Source organism: Neofelis nebulosa, chromosome 3 (assembly GCF_028018385.1).
Source record: "Neofelis nebulosa isolate mNeoNeb1 chromosome 3, mNeoNeb1.pri, whole genome shotgun sequence".
NCBI classification, from domain to species: Eukaryota; Metazoa; Chordata; class Mammalia; order Carnivora; family Felidae; genus Neofelis; species Neofelis nebulosa.
Window position 1 is genome coordinate 144833998 of NC_080784.1, and position 13102 is coordinate 144847099.

General features: G+C 41.4%; 1 protein-coding gene across 6 annotated transcripts in view; it reads right to left on the minus strand.

Annotated features, from left to right (window-relative positions):
- The window catches only part of SHROOM3 (shroom family member 3), a 323421-nt gene that overhangs the window by 118428 nt on the left and 191891 nt on the right, over positions 1 to 13102 (minus strand). The window contains exon 1 of one of the 6 annotated variants that reach the window (XM_058722189.1): positions 11181 to 11324. The exons of the other annotated variants lie outside the window; for them this stretch is intronic. Within the exon in view, the coding sequence (XP_058578172.1) occupies positions 11181 to 11260 (80 nt within the window). The 5' untranslated portion in view covers positions 11261 to 11324. Of the gene's footprint in view, positions 1 to 11180; positions 11325 to 13102 lie in introns of those variants that run through there. 6 annotated transcript variants of the gene reach the window in all.

Sequence of the window (13102 nt, forward strand, 5' to 3'; positions counted from 1 at the left end):
ATTCAGCAGTAGTAAGTTGGACTCTGTGAGGCTTTCTTTGCTAATGACCTGATTTGCTGGATAGATAACCAATGTCCAAAAGTGATAACTTATGATAGAGAGTTTCCCATGGACTATCGTGCCATTAAACAAATCTCAAGGAAGTTAAAGCAAATTTGTAATGAAGAGACTTCTGCTGGTTATGTCAAGCATGTGGTACCCCTTGGCTTGAGCAATTTAGTTCATTTATTATTTAAACACAAAATGAAGCAGTAGCCTGCTCGTAGGTTTCCTGATGGCTTGTTAGACACTCCTTTAACTACCGTGTAAGTGGCAAAGGCATTATTCATTGGTGTGCAAGTGTGGTAGGAAGCACAATCCCAGAAAGTCCCTGACTTCTTCATTACTATTGTATGTGTTATAGACTGAATGTTTGTGTCCCTCTCTACAAAATTTATATGTTGAAGGCCTAACCTATGCCCCATCCCCACCCCCACCCCCAAGTGTGGGCTATATTCAGTAATGAGAGCCTCTAAGAAGTAATTAAGGATAAATGAGGTCATAAGGGTGGGGCCCTGAACTAAGAAAATTAGTGTCCTCATAAGAAACACCAGACAGCTCACTTCCCACCCTCTTTCTGTATGCACACTGTTGTATGTACCGGGGAAAAGCCACATGAGGACATAGAGAGAAGGTGGCCATCTGCAAACCAGGAAGAAAGCTCTCACCAGAAACCAAATCATGCTAGAACCTTGACCTTGGAATTTCCAGCCTCCAGAACTCTGAGAAAATAAATTGCTGTTTAACCCATGCAATCTGTGGTATTCTATTATGGCAGACTGAACAGATTAGCATAGATAGTTACTATCAACTGTATTCAGGAGTGAGCCTCATACCAAGGTTATAATAATTACCATCACAGCAATCATCTAACAGTTGTCACTGTGTGCATCACAGGTCATCAAAATGCTAGGTTTTGGAAATTAAGAAAACAATCCCACTTGCAATTGCATCAAAAAATAAAATACCCAGGAATGAATTTAGCCAAGGAGGGGAAAGAGCTGTGCACTGAAAACTATAAGACATTGGTGAAAGAAGTTGAAGAAGACATAAATAAATGGTAAGATATCCCATGCTCATGAATGGGAAAAATATTGTTCAAATGTCCATACTACCCAAAGCAACCTACAGATTCAGTGTAATCCCTATCAAAATTCCAGTGGCATTTTTTTCATGGAAATAGAGCGAACAATACTAAGACTTGTATGGAACCACAAAAGGCCACAAAAAGCCAAAGCAGTCTTGAGAAGAAGAACACAGCCAGAACTATCACACTTCCTGATTTCAAACTATACTTCAAAGCTGTAGTAAACAGAACAGGGTGGTGCTGACATAAAAACAGACCCACAGATCAATGCAACACAATAGAGAGCCCAGAAATAAACCCACGCATATATGGTCAATTCATTTATGAGAAAAGACCCATGAATATACAACGGAGAAAGGAGAGTCTCTTCAGCAGATGGCATTGGGAGAGCTACAGAGCTGTACACGAAACAAGGAAACTGTACCGGCATCTTACACCATATGCAAAAATTAACTCAAAATGGATTAAAGACTGGAACATAAGACCTGAAACCATAAAGTTCCTAGAATAAAACATAGGAAGTAAGCTCTTTGATATTGGTCTTGGCGACGATTTTTTGGATTTTTATACCAAAAGCAACATAAGCAAAAATAAACAAATGGGACTGCATCAAACTAAAGTCTTCTGCACGCAAAGGAAACCATCAACAAAATAAAAAGGTGGCCTATAGAAGGGGAGAAAACATTTGCAAATCATATTTCTAATAAGTGGTTAATATCTAAAATATGTAAGGCACTCATACAGTTGAAGAGCAAAGATAATTTTTAAGAATTCAAGTTAAAAATGGGTAAAGGGAATGAATAGATATTTTTTTCAAAGAAGACATAACAAGGGCTAACAGGTACATGACAATGTGCTCAACATCACACATCATCAGGCAACTGCAACCCAGAACTGCAATGAGGCTTCACTTCATGAGCGTTAGAATGATTATCAAAAAGATAAGAAATAACAAGTATTGGTGAGGATGTGGAGAAAAGGGAACCCTTGTGCACTGTTGGTAGGAATGTAAATTGGTACAGCCACTGTAGAAGACCCTATGGGGATTCCTCAAAAAGTTAAAACTACAATTACCATATGATCCAGTAATTCCACTTGTGGGTATTTATCTGAGGAAAACAAAGATACTCACTTGCTCTTCCATGTTCATTGTAGCATTATTTCCAATAGAAAGACATGGAACCAACCCAAGTGTCTATTGATAAATAAATGGATAAAGAAGTTGTGGTATATATATACAATGGAATATTATTTGGCCATGTAAAGAAAGAAATGCGGCCATTTACAACAAGATGAATGGACCTTGAGGGCATTATGTGAGGTGAAATATGTAAGACAGAGAAAAACAAATACTAAATGATCTCATTTATATGTGGAATCTAAAACGACAACAACAATAAAAAAAACCTCACAGATACAGAGAACAGATTGGTGTTTGCCAGAGGCAGGGGGTGGGGGGTGGGCACAATGGGTGACGGGTAGTCAAATGGTACAAACTTCCAGACATAAAATAAGTAAGTGCTGGGGATGAAATGTGTAATATGGTAACCAGAGTTAACAATACTGTATTGTATATTTGGAAGTTGCTAAGAGAGTAAATCTTAACAGTCTTCTATCACAGATAAGAAGGATGTATCTTCTTATCACAAGGAAAAAAATCATAACTAGGGGTGGTGCTGGATGTTAACTAAACTTACCGTGGTAATCATTTTGCAATGCATAGACATATCAAATCATTATTTTGTACACCTAAAACTGGTATAATGTTATATACATCAACTATATTTCTATGTTTTAAAATGCTAGCTTTTTAACTCTGGAATTATTTTGTCAGATGGGGAATCAATTATAAATCAGTCTTATACACACTATATTTTATTGTTATCCTTTCAATATGTACCTAATTTGAGAGACAAGCTAGTTTATCTTTCATGACATTATCTTAAATACATGTAGCACATTCCTCCCAAAAAGTTCAAAGGATTTTGCTCAAAACTTCTTACCACTTTTGACTGAAGCCCCAGGATGTAGGTGAAAGGCTGATTCCATTGCCCCATTTTTCATCAAAAATCATTTTGCTTTCTCTTGGTATTTGATGAGAAAAGCTGCTCTTTGATTTGGAGATCTTTTTTAAAATTGACTTTGTTCTTTTTTAATCCCAACTGCTCTAGGCATCATTAGCTCCTTTTAATAGAAGTTTCAATTTCCTTTTATCCCTTTGAGCATGGGTTCCAATATCCTCAAAGCAGCACCTTTTAATTGCCCTGGAAAAGGTCACCCTTTTCAGAGTGGAAACCATATCACACATTTTACAAAGTCAATGTAGGTCTTTGAGATCAGAAGGGGATGGTTGCAGGGGGTGGATTTATTCCCCAGCAAATGTTTAGGTAGCATGTGATTACATTTTCAATATAATTACTATATAATTACATATAACCACTCTTTCCAACACATTCCCTGCTATAATTAGTTGTTGTTTATTTAAAATTCATTTGTCTTTAAGATTTTGCCCTTCCTTTCCACATTGGACAGTGCTCTTTGTTTAGAGAGATATTAAAGATACTATAGTAAGCGGGAAAAAAAAGAAAGATTTTGCCCTTCTTTTCTTATTTAGCAAATGGCTGAAGAACAGTGTTAATTTTGACAATGGTTTCCTTATATGTACCGACTTTTGATGACATTTTTCTGTACAGACCCCCCAATCATACACTTTTTAGAAAATGGTACAAGAGCGTCTAATGTACTCCCACCTTCATATACCCTCACCACACATTTTCTTGTATATCCCAACACTAATTTTTCCAGAGAAGTCTAAGGTGTAATCAAATCTTACATGTACATGGACACAGTTTATAATCAAAGAAAGCTTTTTGAGAGAAACCTACTCTATTATTTTACTTTCTTCTAGTGTTACAAAAACTAATCTGGATCTGGAGTGGGGACCTAAATCCTGTGGTAGAGGAGGGAAGTAGTAAACCTTTCAAGGCAATCTGAAAGAGTTCACAGAAACTTGATTCCATCAAGGCAGCAGCAGTAAGGTGGTGGTGGGGGGCGGGGAGGGGAGCTGCTAACAAAATATCCTGGTCTTTAAGAGGCTAGCTCTCCACTTCAAAGAATCACTGGCATCCAGAAATACTCTACAATATTTTATCTCTTCAATTTTTAAGACACTTTTAAGAAGCCCCAGGAGTCATGACTTAACACTAATGAAAAGTTAAGCACCGTTTTCCCACACAATTCCTAGCGTATAGATGGACCACGGAGGAATATTATGACAAAAAGTGGCATATCAGAAAGATGCTACAATACACCAAATGAAAAATCTAGGTCCATAGGTTTCTTTTCCCTATATTATTGCTTGAAGAAAAATAAATTGGTGAATTGATTTATTTGCAAACTTTCCAGAATAAAGTTCCTTGGTTTCCCCTTGTTTTGAAGAATTGGGCAAAGTCCTATGTTTAATGCACCTGATCGAAGTAGACCATCAAGAACAAGGTAAGCAATTTGCCTCATCCGGTCCTCCCTGAAGCACTGTGTTCTGTGTTACATGTCACCCATCTGAAAGGGTCATGGACAATCTGGAGCACAATCAAGGAAGAAAAACCTTAGCACCCAGGACTCTAGATCATGACACAGGAATGATGGGTGAAGGAATTCAAGACTAACCTAAAAAGACAAGATTTGTCAGGGAAATGGTAACTGTGCTCAAAAGGTTGCAAGGTGGTGAAGTGGAAAAACCATTCAATGGCTTCTGTTTGGTCCAAGAAGGATGAAAGGACTGAAGGTAGGAGACAGCTCAAGCAGGGGAGGGGCAGAGAGAGCCGGAAAGAGAGAATCCCAAGCAGGCCCCCCCCTGCACACTAAGGAGCCCGATGTGGGGCTCAAACCCAAGAACATGAGATCACGACCTGAGCCAAAACCAAGAGTCAGACGCTTAACCAATTGAGCCACCCAGGTGCCCTGAGACAGTCTGCTTCTGTACTTAGTGAGTTCACTTTCCCTGACAGTATTCAAATGGAAGCTTCTTGCCTACTTCAGGGGGCTGTTGTAAAACATATGAGACAAGAATCTGAACTGCTTAATTTTTAGTTCCCTTCTGATGCTGAAGCGCTGTGAAAATGCCTACCTTGGGAAGAAATAATTTGATCATTTTATATGTCCTAGCTAGGCTCTCCTAGCACAAAGCAAAGGAGTTACTTTATTCCATTAAAGGGGGCTGTTTGTTAAACCAGTCTAGTTCACTTAGACAAAAACAAAACAAAACAAAACAAAACAAAACAAAAACAAAAGAACAAAGTCCTTGTAAGGACGCTCCACCAAGATTGTTTATCTACGCTTATCCACTTAAATTGTCTCTTTTGAAATTTGTGTGTGGGTTGTACTGGGTGGATAGATAGAGCCTTGCTGCTGCTGTCATGTCACTCGATTGGAAAGTGGGGAACTCCACTTCACCCAAGGAACCTTTGAGACTCCCCTTCCCTGGCCTCCACCAGCAGGAGAGACACTGAACGAGGTTCGAGTCCTAGGAAGTGTCCCCTGGGACTGCTGGGAGATAGTGGGTCACATTCCACACTAACTAGTGACCCACAGGGAGGGGATGTGCTTCTTTAGACAACACCCCCTTTCCGTGCAGGTATTTGTGAAGTGTGCCTTAATGAGAAATAGCAGAGCTCACCTTTATTGACTAACTTTTCCTCTGCAGCTGACTGCAATATGATGCTATGGAACCCCCTTCCTATTACTCAGGTAAAAGACTTGTAAAAAGAGATAAAGGGAAAGGGTGGTGCTAAATAAACAGGCTTTGCAGGCACAAGAGCCTGGGTTCAGGTTCTGACTCTCTAATGTCTAACTGTATGATCTTGCACAAGTGTAAGTTACTTAATCTCTCTAGTTTCCCCATCTATAAAGTGGGGCTAGGAATAGTTGCTGGATCATAGGGATACTAGAGAAACGCCAGCTTCTGTTATTTTCCCGGAAACAGAAAACTGAGTCCCACTCGAGCTTGCTTCTCCTTGAGCCCTGTATCCCAGACACAGAAGGAACAAAGTGGCATTGAGGTAAGAATCTAGGTCATGTCAGACGTATTGCTCTGTTGATTGGAAAAGAACATGAATCCAGACTGGAGGTCATGTTGAAAGTGACTGTGAATCCCTGTGTAACTTTGAAAGGCAAGAAAACTGTGTGTCCTCACACGGAAAGATGTACAAAATATATTAAATAAAAAAGCATATTACAAAACAGAGTGATTACCTCTGAGCAAAAGGATTATTATTAACATAAATGATGAGAATGAGGATAATATGATGACATTATATAAGCATATATAAAAGAAAAAGGCTGGAGGAATTTTCACACAACAATGGAGAATGATTTAAGGAGCAATTAGGATTGCTCAGGATATTCACTTTATATCTGCTATTTCTGGAATATTTTGATATTTATTGTGAATATTATTTTTTTAATGCTTATTTATTTTTGAGAGAGAGAGGGGCAGGGCATGAGCGGGGGAGGGGCAGAGAGAGAGAGGGAGACACAGAATCCGAAGCAGGCTCCAGGCTCTGAGCTGTCAGCACAGAGCCCTACGTGGGTCTCGAACTCACAGACTGCAAGATCATGACCTGAGCTGAAGTCAGATGCTTAACCAACTGAGCCACCCAGGTGCCCCTATTGTGAATATTATTAATTTTTAAAGTAGGAAAGTCAATGTTTAAAAAGAAGCATATTATCCTGTTACAGATTCTAAATTTTAATGAATACTGATCAGTATAAACCAGAGTAGGCACTAATAATGATGATAGATAAGCTAATGTAAGAAATGCTTCTCTATTCTCCTTTCGAAATGGTGATAACACACATCACATTTTAGAGCCTCCTCCATCATACATAAACCCTCCCATGAACTTGTTTAAGTATTTGTGGTGAACACTTTGAGGTATGCAGTCTTACAACCTGTTTTGAATCCTGGCTCTATGTCTCACTCACCGTATGATCTTGGGCACCTTTCTTAATCTCCATGCCTCAGTTAATTTATCTGTCAAATAGGGCTAATAATAATAATACCTCAAAGAGGTGTTGTGAGGGTGTATTGAGATACTACATAAAAATGCTAATAGTGACTGGCATAGATTAAGCACTAAGAGTTCAGCCATCATTATTTGAATCCTTATTTACAGAAAATTGTGAATACGAATGATACACTTGTCTCAAAACAGTCTCCCCACCAAATCTGGAAAATCATTCCCACTGTCACCTTTCTAAGATCAGAATTTGATCACTTAACTCATAGATTGCTGCTGTCCCTTCTGACGTAGGCTCCTTGCCTCTAGCACCTAATGCTCCAAGCTGTCTTGCCTGGCATGGCTGGGGCATTGCTGGGTTCAGCTCTTCTGAGCTCTCCTTTTATCTTTTAAAGCCTAGCTCAAATGACTTCTGTGATTCCCACTGTTGAAAATTTCAATTGCAAACAATTTCATTTGTCCCTTCACACACTGGCCTCACCCTGCCTTTTTTGTATGTGACACCAACATTTCAAACAGGAACCCTCTGCTTCAGCCACACTGGCTCATTCATCGTTCCCTGGGAACCACAAGAGTACCCCCAATTCTGAGCCTTTGCCTCAGGCAATTGCCCACCTCCCAGTCTCAATCCCATCATCTCAGATCCCAGAGAATAATACTATATTCAAGAAAGCTGTCAGATCCCTCCAATCCATAGTTACCTCTGTTTTGAATTCCTAGAGCATCTAACATCCTGGCCCAAGTTCTCATTGGAAATTCAGCTATAGTCACTGATGTGGGTATCATATGTAAATTCAGGAAGCATGTATTGATCAGGCTTTGGGAATTCAGAGGTGAAGAAGACAAAGTCCCTGCCCTCATTGAGTTCATGTTCCATTGGAGGCGATGGAAAGTAAAAAAATAATTGCTTGGTAATGGCTGGCCACGTGCTTTGTCAGAGGCACATACAAGGCACAGGGGTAGCCCAAAGACAGAAACAACCACAAAGGAATGAATTAACATTAAAGGCACGAAGTGTGTGACTCATTTTTCCCTCTCCCACCCAAGTTTGCCTGTTCTCTGGCTGATCAAAAACATGGAGCTGGATCTGAAATATTTAAAAAAAAAATTTTTTTTTCAACGTTTTTTATTTATTTTTGGGACAGAGAGAGACAGAGCATGAACGGGGGAGGGGCAGAGAGAGAGAGGGAGACACAGAATCGGAAACAGGCTCCAGGCTCCGAGCCATCAGCCCAGAGCCTGACGCGGGGCTCGAACTCACGGACCGCGAGATCGTGACCTGGCTGAAGTCGGACGCTTAACCGACTGCGCCACCCAGGCGCCCCTGGATCTGAAATATTTTAAGATCCGTCCTACTTAAGCTCTCAAAATGACAGGCTCTGACCGGTTTTCCCTCTCTGGCACCAGCCTCTCCCTGGAGTATATTTCCACCTTCCCTTCTACTTAGTTCACCTCTATCTGCCTATTTATTTGTTTAAAATGTGAACCAACTGGTCAGGTATAGTAATCTAATTCTGCATTTGGTTTGAGGCCAATGCATTGAGGGCATTCAATAAATAATGGTGCCTGGTGTGCCTTTCCTAGATCCTGGCTGCATACGTCTGAGATGAAGCTGGGATCCAGGAGGCAAGCTCAAGAGATAGTGGATGAAGGGTGGTGGACCTCTGGAGACCTGGGGGCAAATTCGCTCTGATTGCCTGACCCAGAGAGTATACACCTGTGTTGGGTTTGCTGCAGTGAAGGCTATAACATGCAAATGCTACTCCCCTGAGTTGGCTAGGGTGTGGCCTTCTTCCTGACATGGTTTTCCCAGATTCAATCTGGGTAAAAGTATATAAAGCCTTCCTCCCTGTGGGCACACAGCCCATGTTCACTGGCCTTCATTAAGGAAATTCTCCTTCCTGCGAGTGGGTGGTTCTGGGAGGGGTGGGGCAGGAGTCTCTGTTGAACTGCATGGGCCCTCCCAAGGGAGGAAGAGCGGGGAGAAGACAGGAAGTCCTTAAAAGAAAATTTCAGGGGCGCCTGGGTGGCTCAGTCGGTTAAGTGTCCGACTTCAGCTCAGGTCACGATCTCGCCGACCGTGAGTTCGAGCCCCGCGTCGGGCTCTGGGCTGATTGCTCAGAGCCTGGAGCCTGCTTCTTCTGATTCTGTGTCTCCCTCTGTCTCTGCCCCTCCCCCATTCATGCTCTGTCTCTCTCTGTCTCAAAAAGAAATAAAACGTTAAAAAAAAATTAAAAAAAAAATGTCATGGACAACGTGTGTCCACCTATCCATCAATCCATCCATTCATCTAATCTATCTACCATGTGACAGGCAGTGAGGTTATAAAGATGAATTTCATAGGATTCAGCTCATGGGAGACACTCAATAAATAAATATTTACTAAATTAATGATTTAAGTTTATGCATTAGCTTTCCTTTGACTACCATTTCCTACTGGAGGATATTCTGTATTTGCTGTATGACATATATTATCTAGCATATTTCAGCCCACAGTTAAGAGAGGCAACGTGGCCTGCATAAAAAGGATATTCCCTACATTCTTGGACTTACATCCCAGATTCCCTCATTTTTAGCTTCATTCCCTGCTGCCTTCACCCAATCTCCATTTGTGCATCCACTGTTTGATCCAGTTTCTCCTGGCTTCTGACTGATAATTCACATACAGATCACTTTCAGGCAACACTGCAGTTTCAACTGAGCCTCTGGGTCTCTCCGCTAAGCCGCGTCGTCTGAGACAGCAAGGGGCTGGAGAGAAGTCAAGGGAGTTGGCTCCCCGTTCTAGCTAGATCACCTGGCTTTGGGGCAATTTGGCTTGCCCAGCTGCATCTCCCATTCTGCGTCTGTAGAATGGCAGTGATGCCAACTGGCCCAGAGATAGAGAGAGGGTTGGTGAGCTCATAGCTGGAAAGGGTGATGTATCTGAGAACAAAGCAATCTTAGGAGATGAAATTCTGATTTTATGGTCCATCAATACCAAGGCTCATACTGTTTCTGGCTTTTCTGCTCTGTGATTTTGGCACATTACCTCCAAGGAAGGGGTCTGAGTAATTAGCATGACTCATCTTCTCAAGCACAGACCGCCATGTATAGAATGGACTTGGCACAAATACGAACACCCGGTTGTAGCTGGCTGCTAATCAAACACTGCCAGCAGGTGAGCATGAAGAGCACCTGGCTTGGAGAAATGCTTCTGATGCGGGAGAGCATTTTTTAAAGTGTCACTCAAAGCTAGATTCAATTAAACTACAAGTTTGGAAAGAAATCATGTTACAAAATGAGAAACTGATATTTATGCTAAAAGATGCAGAAACTGCGGATTACAGCTACCAAAAAAAAAAAAAAAAGAAAAAAAGAAAAAGAAGAAGAAAAGTAAAGAAAAAAGAAAGAAAGAAACCATAGACACACACACAAAGATACTAATGAATTACTTTCTTCCTCTGTAGGGTATACAAACATATCCTTTGAGCATGAACTGTGGAGGTTTCTCCAGAAGAAAACTCCCCTTTATATCTGCTTGTAATAATCTGGCAGCCGGCAAACAAGTTAGTGAGGCACACAAAAGAGCAACTAAAATCCAAAACAAACATTATTCTCAAAACCAGAATGGAAAATGGCAAATTAATGTATGGAGTATAAAGTATGGATAACCATAATTGCTCTTATATTGTAATGTTCAAACATAAGAATGAACAAACAGATGTTATTTCTGTTAAAAAAAAAAAAAAAAAGAAAGAGAAAGGAAGAAAGGAAGGAAGAAAAAAGAAAGAAGAAAAGAAAGAAAGAAACTTGCCAGCATTAAGATTCTTTTGCAGAAAAGGCCATCTAACCTAAAATCAGCCCAAAAGTCACTGGAAGGTGCATTCACCATCCATTTTGCTCTTGTGTGCCAAGCGAGCACTTTCAATTTACCTAATGGAGGAAGTAGGAGTAACAAACGCTCTTTGACTGCCTTCGCATTTGCCACTTCTCCCCAGAAGCCCTCATGCAGGAATACTGGCTAACAGGAAACACAGGCCAATGCAGCCCTCACTTACGGATTTTGCTGCCTTCTCGAGTTTTGAGTCCTGAGCCTGGGAAGCATCAGAGCCAGGCAGCCGCCCTTGCTTAGCACCATATCCGAAACAGGCCAACAGCAAGATTGGCATGGGAGACGAGGGCAGCCCAGAGGGAAGAGGAAGAGGCTCTTACTCACCATCTACTCAGAGCTGGCACCGGTTATAAAAACAACAGAACTCCCCCATGCGGGAGCACCTCCCAGCCACCTTGCCTCATCACCAATTTGCAGTAATAGGCTCTGCTGTGCCCATGAAAAGGAAGAGAGCTGGACGTGGTGGAAAGGGCCAACAGGCAGAAAACAAACAAGAGAACCCAAACACTCCTCAGAGAAAACACTCATTTCAGGGGGGGCCTTGTGATACCAGGGGTGCTTCAACGAAATGCACATCCCTCAATAGCAGGGATTTTGGAGTTCCATTTGGATTTATTAGGGGCTCGGTAAGTAGCTACTTTCTGGGGTTGTTTAGAAGGTCTCTCTGTAACCAGAACCAAGCCTGCTTAGGGTTGCCAGCCAAAGATGTTAGCAGTTCTTTGAAACCCAAGTTAAGGTAGGTTCTGAGACCTCTCAAAGATCTGGCTTCTGGCTGCTTCCAGGGGACTGCCTTACAAATGTGTGTGCGGGATGATGATTCCTCCCTCCCCAAAGCCCACTCTGGTTTCTACAGAGGCAAGAGCTTATAGATCCATGAGAGTTCTGGGTTTGTCTATGTTATTCATGACCTAAAATGTCCCTCCCTCCTGAAGAGCTTAGGTCACTTTGAGGTTTGACAAAAGCTTTAGAGTCTTCAGAGGTGGTGAACACGCCATCTCTCTGGATATGATCCCCGGAGGACTCATTCTCTAAGACCATACTGCAGGGGAAACAGACATGAAAGATTTCTGTCTTTTAAATTTGCTTTAAAAAAAAGTCAGCCTATGTTGCCTTATTCCTGAAGGTAATTTTAAAGCTGTGCAGATGATGACTCAAAAGAAAATGAGAAGGGATGATCTTCATGGATGACTCATGCTCTTTAAGGTGTTGAACCCACTTGGCCGGGTCCCACTGCATCCTAGACAAATTTGACTAAAAATATTTTTTGACTAAAAATATTTTTGATTTGTTTAATACTAATACCTGGAGTTTAAAGGCAGTCCATGCATTGAAAATAACTAACAACCTATCAACCAACCATCTAACTTTCTCTTTTTAGGGGTAAATAGAAGTATACAGTATCAGACAATTCATTTCAGAAGTTTCTATACATTCAGTGCTATTTTTGAAAAAAATTTAGAATGGACAACAGTTGAGATTCAGTTCTCCTGGTGACTCACCTAACAGGCTTGGCAAAAGATTTTTTTGACCTCCCCCAAAAGACCACCTTTTAGGCATCCAGTTTTCTATCCCTCCACCTGCTCTCCAACCCCTGTGCCAATTTTGTGCTGTTGCCAGTCCCCCTGGGCTATCCAGATGCCACTCATTGCAGAGATTCAGAGTCATTAAATCCTGCCAGACCTGACCTGGAGGCCTGGGAGGGGAAAAGCATTACAGAAGAGGCGCCAATCCCAGAACATAGCACACTCCCTTTCAAGGCCCAACACACACAGACTTAGCGAGGTTCCAGTCCTTGGCTTTGACTCATGATCCCCAAACCTAGAGACAAGGGTGTTTCCCCAATGCAAGCAATTGAAAGAGTTTCACTTCTGACTGAGGACAGTCCCACAGCTTCCAAAGTTTGGATTCATCCTTAGAACATATAGATTTGTCATTCAGGGTAGAATTTTCTACTTTCATACTTTGTTTCTCCTGTGGCGAGATTCCCATTGCCCAGAGAAGCCAGTGACTCTGAGGTTGTCTTTGGCTTCTAAAGCCCCTAAGCGTATCTTCTCAAAATGATATCACCACCTGTAAAGGCTAAACAGA